The sequence below is a fragment of the Tachysurus fulvidraco genome, chromosome 18 (genome assembly GCF_022655615.1).
Source record: "Tachysurus fulvidraco isolate hzauxx_2018 chromosome 18, HZAU_PFXX_2.0, whole genome shotgun sequence".
Taxonomy (NCBI): domain Eukaryota; kingdom Metazoa; phylum Chordata; class Actinopteri; order Siluriformes; family Bagridae; genus Tachysurus; species Tachysurus fulvidraco.
The window spans coordinates 7159256-7170219 of NC_062535.1; the positions used below are offsets into that span (position 1 = coordinate 7159256).

Genomic DNA, 10964 nt, shown 5'->3' on the forward strand with positions numbered 1-10964 from the left:
TGTAGCGTGTTAGAAGACTTGTTATTATATATATATATATATATATATATATATATATATATATATATATATATATATATATATATATATATATATATAATTAGTTCATTATTATATATAATGTATGTTCATTACCCTTTACCTTGATATAGGATCTCGCGTTCACTCAACCGTGTTACCCATAAACATATTTAGCCTTACAAGTCATACATATGTACAATATGTTTCTTCATTATGGTGATATTGACTGATGAAGTCACTTTTGGTAACAACCCAAATTACCCAAATTATAGACTCAAAATAAATTATTAATTAAAAAAAGAATTTTAAAGAAGTAATTAAAACCCCTTGTGCTATATACGTATGTTTTGCGTATTTGCTAATTCAGTGTCTTGGATTACTTGGATTTATTATTGTTTATATTTGTCACATATGTTCCTTGGCTAATGCATACAACAGCTAGAAATCGATAGTACGAATAGTTACTGCTGTGATATTGATATTGAAAATGTTTGAAAAAATTGTATTTAAATAAGGCAGGCGATAATTTTGCAGACTAGCTTTACATTAGCATAACAAACAAAACATAAACAGCTGAAGCAATAGAGAAAAGGATATCTCGTTCCATGACCAATATGCCAAAATCTGTATTGGGTTGTAGAGATTAATTTTTAGGTTGAAGCTGTATTTTCTTGAGGTAGCCATTTTGAATGCTTGCTCCTTTGTCTTAATGTCTACATGCTGGAGGGTTTCTTTGTTCTAATGTGCCGGGCAGGTGAACTCTTAACATGTATCTTTAGTATATGGAATAATAGCTCACAATGAAAGTGAAAGAATCTGCTAGGAAGCTCGAATTTCCTGCTTTATTGTATATCATATTTTATAAACAATAGAGTCAGAAGCAAAGGAGACAGTAGCATTGAGCATTTGATTGGAATTATTTTCAGGAACGAATATACACTTACTGTCCACTTCATTAGGTACAGTATAGCTACTCCTTCATGCAATTTCCAAGTCAGTTTTTACAATGAATGTTACGGTTTTTACAGAATGATGTAAGGAAAAAAACCCAGAAAACATCAAGTCAGTGGCAACACCTTGCTAATGAGAGCAATCACAGAAGCATGACAGGACTGTTTCAAGCTGACAGTAAGGCCTTCGTAATGCAAATGACCAGTGAACTGCTGCTCACTGGATGGTTTTTTTGAACATTCTATGTGACTCTAGATACCATTGTTTGTCCCGAAAGATCAGCAATTCTTGTAATTCCTGAAGGTTAAAGTCACTGAGAGCAACATTTTCCACCATTCTGTTTGATGTGAACATGAACTGAAGCTCTTCACCTGTCATTTGCATGATTTTATGCATCGTTCTTCTGTCACATGATTGGCTTGCTGGATAACTGACAATGAAGAAGCAAGGGTACAGTGTTCCTATTAAAGTGGCCAGTAACTGTAAGTTACAACGTTCAATAGATTATGAAGGTTCAGCATCATGTTCCTTGATTTTCAAGAACATTGAAGGCATTGAGGCAGTGCTTTTTTAAAGTACAAACTTCTAATCCATACCAATGTCCAGGTAAAGTGAAAGTGTTGCAGTATAATAAACTTAATTAGTGGCCATTTCTATGAGGCTTTCCCCATACAGTACATTCCTTTGCAAGGAACAAATGGCATTTTTTTAGGAAGTCACTTTGGCTCTGCTTGATTCCTCCATGCAGCAAGAACTTCATCACCACCACCTAACTCTTCTGCCACACGTGCTTTTGCCCTCTGTCTGATCTGATTGATAAAAGCAGATACTTCCTCATCTTCTTCATCTTCTTGTTGCGTACGAGTCTTTCCTGTAGTCATGGCATTTTCTTCAAATCTTGAAGAATGAGTAAATTTCCGTTTGGCTGAGAACTCCTGGTAACTGTCCTCTTTCTCTGTCTCATGTCTAGCAGAGTTTCTCCCATTTCTGTAACAACTAGACTCTGACATTCCATTGAAAACCTCCTCTTCTCCAAGGGGCCTCCTCCTAGAGTGATAACTGAATTCTGGACTGGAATCCCTGCTTAAATCAGGTTCAACTTCTATCTCATCTCGTGAAGAAAATCTTGAGGCAAAGCCATAGTCCTCCTCGTCATCTACAAGCACTGCAACTGAGCTTCTTCGGCTTGTAAAATCAAACTCAGAAAGCTCAGGAGGTTCTTCGTATATTGGCCTGGACATGCGAGGCATAGTCACATCTTCAGCATAATTTCTTGGTTTGCTGGAGGGGGGTCTTACATTTCTGAGCCATTCATCAACAGAACTGTCAGTGTTTGCAGTGGCTGGAAGGTTTAGAATTCCTGATCGGCCATAATCTCTTTTAGGTTTTTCACAGGGGGCTGATGAATCACCAGCTGTCTTTCCAACGCCATTATTACCTTCATTGTCTTCATCCTCATCTTTTGGCTTTTTCTTCTTGTACAAAGTACTACGTTTATTGTCTTCCGCAATCTTCTTTATTTCATAGGAAGCCATCTTATCTCTAATATCTGATTGAATTTCTTTTTCCATTAGGTCCAGCTTGTGCAGGTTTACTTGGTCTTGGAATAAGCTATAAAGCGGTACACTAGTGGTGGTGATTTTGCTCTTCCGGGAGCCTAATCCAGAAACAGAAGATAGTCTGGATGCCCCTCCAGCAGATAGAACTGACTCAGCTCTTCCACCTGCAGAAATAACTGATGCAGCTCTACCTCCTCCTGAAAGCAAAGATTCTGGCTTATTGCGAGATAAACTTGAATATGTTGATCCACTTAGTACAGAGGACTTATCTTCATCCAGTCCACGGCTGGGTCCCACAGCCGAGCCTGCACCCAAATTGAAAACTGACCCTGCTCGTGAAGGAGGGAGGCTTCCTCCCATCATCATTTCTGCTTGCTTTTGCAAAAGTGTTTCATTGACCACATTAGCAATCCAGTTTTGGATGTTGGCTATGTTAACCATCGGCTCCCCATTGGGACCCAGAACAGGCACGGGTGGCTCAGGTGGTGTGGGTGGGACCGTAGATTGGGAATGGTTGCTTCGGCCAGAATGTACAGATGATCTGCCACTTAATATGGACATGTTATCATCTCCTGCGACACTTGCAGAAGGAAAAGCACCAGCACAGAAAGCGGAGAGTGGGATGGTTCCAGTGCTTTCCGTTTCCCAGCCGCACACCGATTGGCTCTCCTCTAGGTTTTTTCTGGAGCGCTCAAGTATTTCTTCTCTCCGCTGCCTCCTTTTCACTGTTGCTGAGTCTTCTCCACGACTCATCTCCAGGATTTCATCCTTCTTCTCCTCACCACCATATTTCTTCTGCTGCTTTAGCTTCCAAGTCTGATAGGCTGTTAAATTGACATCTTCCAATGAAGGAGCAGGGGTTTCTACTTCACCTTCCTTTTCTTCACCGCTATTATCCTCTGCATTCATGTCTTTCTTGTTCCAACCAAACTGTATTCTCTTTATCTTCCACCGCTCAAGAGGAGTCAGCTTCTCTTTGTTTTTCTTGCAAAAGTAGTACATAGAGCTTGAGTCAGATATTATACTTTCTAAATCATCATCTATCTTCTTTTGGCTTGCTTCACTACCTGCATCCTCATCTTGTTCCTTGGTACGGTATCTTGCAGCTGCCTGTTCCTCGATATCTCTTAGGCGTTCTTTCCATATATCAGTATAGCTGCTGCAACTAGCAGTAGACACTGAGGCGGGCCGGCGAGGTCTGCGCTTGATCCGTGCCTTCACCATCTGCACATCTTCGCTGGTCACACTTTCTAAATCTTCTGGCCGTGGAACCCTCCTACTTCCCTCCCCTAAAAGAGACCCGTTGTCATCCTCATCACACATTAGCTGGGACTCCCACCACTCTTCACTTTGGTACTTCTCATTTCGCTTCTGCCATTCCAGAATAATTTTTTCTACATCCTCATCTTCATCTTCTTTATCTTTCCCTGGCAGACAAGGATCCATTGCCCTCATCGACTTATCGACTGTGCCTTCAACAATGCCTGCTTTACGGGCAGCAGCAGCTGCAGATGAAGCAACACTACTCATAAGACTTATACAGTCCTCTTCCTCTTCCACCATGATGGAATTGGCCTTAGCGGCAAATGTGCTTTCCTCCTCATCAAGACGAGCCCTAGCGTCAATTACAGATGACTGGCTTAGAGTATCATCATCATCTTCATCTCTTTCCTCCATTAATGTTTCATTAAGCTCACGGAGCTGCTTTAGGAAGCCCTCGTTGGGGGCTATTGCACGCTTCTTCCTGATTTCCATCAATGCCTCCATGATTGACATATTGTGAAAGATCATTAAGTAAGCGGCAACTAATACTGCTGAGCGGCTTATTCCCATCATAGAGTCCACCAGAACCTTTCCTGTGCACAAGGAAAAACAAATACGCAAATAAATATATGGCTACCCATGAAAATAATAACCTTATAATGTCTCTAAGATGAGCTATGCCCTTATCCTAGTCTATGTACAGATTTGTTTAAATATTACAAAATAACAAGTTTGTTGTCTGTACAATTGTAAGAGCTCCTTGTGACTATTCTCACTGAATGAATGAAAAACTTTATCATACTAAAAAGCTTTCCTTTCTTGAGCTCTATAAAATTGGCCATTGAGTTAAACATATATTTTGCACACGTGTCTTTGTCTTCTTCATTTCATTGTCTAAGTGTTACAGATAGATTAAATCTGACCACACGCATTTTGGGACACTTGACTTCGAAATAACCATACGAGCCATTTCTAATGTATTGTTTTTTTCTTGTACTAATAGATTTCACATCCCAGTGATTTCCATTTACTCTTATACCTCTATGTGTTAGCAAAGCCTCATCCAGGAACTCTGCACATGTTCGGAAGTGTGATGAAATGTCTGAATCTTGGAAGTCATCAACTTCAATGCCCATGTAGGTGATGTTCATTCCCTCGTAGAAGATTTCGCCCGTGTAGACACCGGTACCGTGGCCTGCATTCAAGATGTGAGTGATGCCAAGACGCTTCAGACGGGCTTTATTGACTGCGACTGATCTGTTAAATGAAAACGTATTTAATAGGCACAACCTTGTAATTTTCTTCTGAATTGTAAATTAATTTAAAGAGAAGTTGCTCCATAGCAAATCTTTTGATACGATGAATATGTTCAACCAGCCTTAAAACATTCATTCATTCATTCATTTTCTACCGCTTTATCCGAACTTCTCTGGTCACGGGGAGCCTGTGCCTATCTCAGGCGTCATCGGGCATCAAGGCAGGATACACCCTGGACGGAGTGCCAACCCATCACAGGGTACACACATACACTCTCATTCATTGTCAGATACTGAAAACTACTATTTTGATTATGTATATTAAAAAAAAAACCAATACATTAAAGACCACTATTTGGTTCAATAACAGATTTTGGTTAATCAGAGTGGATGCTGTTTATTATGCAATTTATTAGCATCCCACACTATGTGTTTGCATGTGAATGACATAAATACAGTCATAACTATTCAGGGGGGAAAAAATGAACAGTTCACTTGGTTGCAGACCCAGACTCTGCTTTACAAAACCAGGTGAAAGGCTACAAAACCATAAAAGCATCAAAGGCATTATAGAAGACTCATTAGACCGCAGGCAACCTGTGTCAACTTGCCTCAGAGGCAGACGTAATATTCAAAACTGTTGCAGCCTAAAAGGAAGATAGAAACTCACAAGCTAACGTTGCTTGCCAGCAATTGTGGTGATTCTTTGTCACACATATAACAATAAATCAATATTTCAATATTTCAATATCAATATTCCACTTTAAGGCTATAGAAAAAAAATCATTTCACACAGCTACTTGCTAAGATCTGAACGTTTTTTAATTCGTGATGTTTTTCACCTTATCGCCATTTGAAAATGATGAAAATGAAAATGTCAGGGTTTCCTGAACGATCAACTAAAAGTACAGATCCAACATGATGACAAGGGTTAAGAAGGTAAGATGTCAGCCTGAAAATGGGGTCAGGTTATTTGACTGTGTATAAGAAGCCCATGAGTATTTAGCAACTAGGATTTAATATATTGTAAAAAAAAAAAAAAAAAAAAAGTCTTTTAATATATTGCAATCATTTGCTAAGCAGTCAAAGGATTTAAGTTGGAATTTGTTAGTAAATGTGTAGAATTTGACATTTTTTATTTAGCACAACTTGCTAGGAAGCATGAGAACACGTGTTTTATACCTCAGCACTGTCAAGCTTTCTGTGAAGAGATATTAATTTATCATTACCTATCTATTTAGTCTCTAGTTTCAATGTAATGTACAGTAACAGTTACTCCTAAAAGTGTAAGTTTAGGTTTTCAGATGCAGGACAGAGGACACTGTGCTTTTGAGTTTCTTGGTTACTGACCAGCTTAAAAGCTTAATTTCTCCCTCATTAAGGTCTCAAAAGAGAAAAAAGCGGCTGATAGGAGATATTTATAAACTATTTCACAGATGTTCCATATGATTATATCAAAACTGATAAAATTTTAATGAAGAATAATAAACATTGGCAAATAGCTGTGCCATAAAGAAAATAATACACTTTGGGTTGAGCTCTTAATGGAAAATAAGAAAGTACAAATGCTGTATAAATGTCTAAACAGTTTAATCTATCTAATCTATATAGTCATCTATGTTTCTGTGTCTGATGGAAAGTTAAGTTTCTCACTTTTCCCCGATGAAGATATTGGGCCAGACTTCATCCACAGGGTTCATTGGTGCCTCCAAACGATCCTGAATCAGAGCCCTTTGGATGTCCAAAACACAGGGTGTGTTATAAGGGCTGCGGTCATCGATCATGTCCTTGACACGGTTGTAAAGGTCCTCCACCATTAGCTGCTCTGCGCTCTCCAGCATGCTCTCTGGTGTGGAGGGCATCTTTAGGTCTTTGGGTTTCAGTTCTGTGAAGTCAAAATTAAGATCTCAGCTGGTCATAACTTTTTAAAGTATGTGACGAAACATGTACAGGTGGTGAAAAAATAACAACACCCTTCAAACTGCCTTTGATAATAGCATCAATTATTATTCATAATTATTAATATGTGGTCATTCTAATACTGACTACTTATTTGCTATCTAATGCAAAATGGACCAACCCTCATTAATGATCTGTTTTGCAGCAACAGCTGAGGAAAGGTGTATAGGTTCCATACATATACTCTCCCCATCTGACCCCGAGATCATGGAGAAGCGGTCAGAGAGGGTCGAAAAACGGTCTGATATCGTCGAAAGGCTAGAAGAAAAAAAGTGAAAAGAGAAGACAATCAATCAAAAAACAAAGTGTGAGTGCACGTCATTTGTACGTTAGTGCTGCAGCCATTTCTGTAATGTGTCTGTGATGCTTTAATCATCCTGATGGACATTTTCACAAAACTCAGTAGTTTACCTGCACTTGAAAAATGGAAGGAAGGAAGGAGGAGTGAACATTCATCTCTGCAGCATCATGTATCATCTATTTACAATTATTTTATCATATATTATTATTACATTACTTCTTACATTTTTTTTAACATCAAAATGGTCTAAATAGTAATTTCCTACATATTTGTGAAGCTCATAAACATTCTGATTTGGAGATTGAGATGTCGTGTGTGTGAGGTTGAGAAGATACCGCACCTTGGAGAAGGAGAGCGGAGGTAGTGGGACTGGATATCTTTGACTTTAGGAGCTTCATCCTCATCTGGAACCTTTTGGTCTTCATCTGTGGTGTTGTCATTAGCTGAGGCCATGCTGATACAGTCGTCCTACGCAGATGATCAAAAACCTTATTATACATCGGCAAACATAGATGGAGAACGAAGGAGGTGCGTGCGTAATATTTTCTATAATTTTCAAGTTCTACCTGATACCACATTATCAGATTTGGAAATTTGGAAAAAACTAACATGCTTAAAAGAAAGCCAATTAAACATCGATCACGCACGTTTCCGTCAATAATGGTTGAATTATCGGTACAGTGAATCATTAAGTGTGTAAATGCAATGTGTCTTCATAAGAAACACAGACTGACTATAAAATAGTGATAATATTATATTATTATACTTTAGTATACTTTGTTTTCCCCTTGCACCTAACACACCTAAAAAAGCTGACAAGTCTAAACTTGTGAACTGTGTGAGACAAAGGGCAAAATGGGAAAATCCCAAAGTGTACATGGTGGTGATAATCCCGCACCAGGGAACACTGCTGTTGGATACTGAGGTTAGAGAAAATGTCATTTTTGACAAGAAATTATACTGTATGTTGAATATTATAAATATTTGTATACTTTCATTGTACAAATACAATAACTGTTAGGAAAAAGTCATCAGAAACAGTAATTATAAATGTTACACAGAATACAAATGATTTTTTTTTTCATTCAAATCCAAAAAAGTTAATCAAAAATGTTAATACAATTCCAAACTTAAAATTGTTCCAGAGTGAATTTTTTTCCCATAATAGTGTATAATAACCTTATTTTTATGTTCCAGTGTGATTTCAAGAAAAAAGCTAATCCAAAACATTTTCCTAATAAACCTAAATTCCTGTCCAGAATGTTTCACTTCCTGTACTCCTTTTTCAGATCCATTTACATGTATTAGGATATTTTTCCTTGGGGTTTAGTCGCAATGAGATACATTCAACAAACCCACCTCGCATGACAATTACCCTCCTAATATGCAAATATTGTACCTCATATACAAATATTGTACAGAAATGGTACATTCATAGCAGCTGGTGCAGTTCAGAGTGCATTAAACATAATTCATTATGTTACGCTAACATAACATAATGAATAACTGTCAGTCATGTTGATAATCTGATGCCTCATATTCAAGGAAATCCTTCTTTCACTTGAAGTTGCAGGGTGGAAACTAAACAAGAAATGTTTATCATTAAAACTGTCTGACAGCCAGATGACTCCTGATCATCGTCATTCTAACTGGTTTCCAACTGTAGAAACAAACTATTTTAAATCCTTAACCAAAATAGTTCACAAATTAACACAAATAAAAGGAAATAGGTAAACAGAACTGAAAAGGACAAAACAGAACAAAACTAATCAATGAAACAAAACAGAACAGAACAAAACAATAAAACAGAAAAACAATAGAACAGCTCAATAAAACAAAACATAACGGAAACAACAACAAAACAACAAAACAAACAATAATATAAAACAGAACAACAACAAAAAAAAAAAACAGAAAAAACAACAGTACAGGTCAATAAAACAAAACTGAACAGAACAAAACAATTAAACCGAAAAAAGCAACAGAACAAACAATAAAACAGAACAGAACAAAACAAGAGAACAGAACAGAACAATAACATAGGAGAGCACAATAAAACAGAACAAAACCAAACAGAACAAAACAATATAAGAGATCAGATAAAAAAGACAGAACAGAACAATAAAACAAAACAAACGATAATAAAACAAAATAAATGATAGTTTGATTCTATGTGCCTCATACGCAGAAAACAAAAAACATTTATGTACTTTATGTACTTGAAAAAATCATTTTCAAAGCATATTTCTCCCTCATTACGTCCCTCATTACGTCCCTCATTACGTCCCTCATTACGTCTCCCTCATCTTTTCATATCAATTATTGTTACTTGGCAACAAAGAAAAAGATTTTTTTTTTTTTTGGTGATATTGGTCGAGAAAAAAAAAATCTACTCTTACACCTTTATTTTTATTAAACTGCTGTAATCGTATACTTAATAAGAAGTTATTTAGCAGTGCTAGAAATAAACAGTAGGCTATGAATTGTCATAGTTCAATTATATACGAATTGATTGATCTCAGAGGTTTTTGTTTTTAAAAGCCGGACCAGTTGTTGTTTAGACTTTAGTCTCGTTGGGTTGTTTGTGAGTTTGTCAGAGTGCATGAGTCTTAGTGTGTATATATAGCACATGGACAGCTGATAGGACCCCTCTGGAACAGAGCGGAGACATGACGGAAAATAAAACAAAAGTATCAGATAAAGAGGAATTAAGTTATCCAATGTTGTCCTTCTGTCATCTCAGGAGCTTATATACTTCCTATAACACTTTAAAACTTAGATAGATGTTCATCTCTTACCTGAGGAGAGGGTAAACGTTCTGAGGTCGCAGTGCTGGTGGATTGTGTGACTGTGACAGAAGCTGCAAGAGGAAGTCTAAACTTAGAGATCCCCTCACCATAAAGAATGACAGCCAGTCACTGCCTCAGAGCTCGACTCAGACCGTGTGTGTGTGTGTGTGTATGTGGGGGTCGGGTGAGTGGGTAAACAGGGGGGCAGGGGTAATGAAGATGGGGCACATACAAATTTCTGATATACAGCTCAACTTTGGCAGCAAGTTTATCTAAAGCATTTGAAATGAGTTCAACCAGATAATAGAATTAAACCATAGGTTTATTCACATAAATCAATATAATTTCATGGCAATTATATTTACTTAGTTCTTAGTGCGGTCGATCTATTACAAAATATATATATATATATAAAAAAAGTAAAACATTTTTGCAGTCTGTTTTACTATAAATGAAGATGGTATAATTTTATTCAATGACATTTTCATGGCATTTATATTTCATATTAACTAACCAATACAACGCATTATACTGTACTTATCTAACATACGGTACGTTTGCCTAGTGCGACTGAACCATTAACAGAGTTATCTAGTCGATTGTTTACAGTCAGTTTCTGTAAGTAATTTATTTATTAGGTTTTTCAGGGGGGCACGGTGGCTTAGTAGTTAGCACGTTCTCCTCACACCTCCAGGGTTGGGGGTTCGATTCCCGCCTCCGCCTTGTGTGTGCGTAGTTTGCATGTTCTCCCCGTGCCTCGGGGGTTTCCTCCGGGTACTCCGGTTTCCTCCCCCGGTCCAAAGACATGCATGGTAGGTTGATTGGCATCTCTGGAAAATTGTCCGTAGTGTGTGAGTGAATGAGA

The 10964-nt window shown here is 37.6% G+C and overlaps 1 protein-coding gene across 1 annotated transcript; it reads right to left on the bottom strand.

Annotated features, from left to right (window-relative positions):
- Positions 1-849: 849 nt before the first annotated feature.
- On the bottom strand, positions 850-10262 carry dusp27 (dual specificity phosphatase 27). Its single transcript, XM_027155977.2, has 6 exons — positions 10109-10262; positions 7651-7778; positions 7131-7267; positions 6704-6935; positions 4834-5051; positions 850-4387 (listed from the first exon to the last, which is right to left on the bottom strand). The coding sequence occupies exons 2-6, from the start codon at positions 7761-7763 to the stop codon at positions 1689-1691; spliced, it is 3399 nt and encodes a 1132-aa protein (XP_027011778.2). The 5' UTR covers positions 7764-7778; positions 10109-10262; the 3' UTR covers positions 850-1688.
- Between the last annotated feature and the right edge of the window lie 702 nt (positions 10263-10964).

Bases quoted from the DNA above. Each gene is read 5' to 3' on its own strand.
- dusp27 (XM_027155977.2), bottom strand. From the start codon at position 7,763: ATGGCCTCAGCTAATGACAACACCACAGATGAAGACCAAAAGGTTCCA. The intron at 5,052-6,703 runs GTGAGAAACTTA...TTCATTTAACAG, and splicing joins AATATCTTCATCGGGGAAAA to ATCAGTCGCAGTCAATAAAG. The intron at 4,388-4,833 runs GTATAAGAGTAA...CCTTGTGCACAG, and splicing joins GGCTTTGCTAACACATAGAG to GAAAGGTTCTGGTGGACTCT.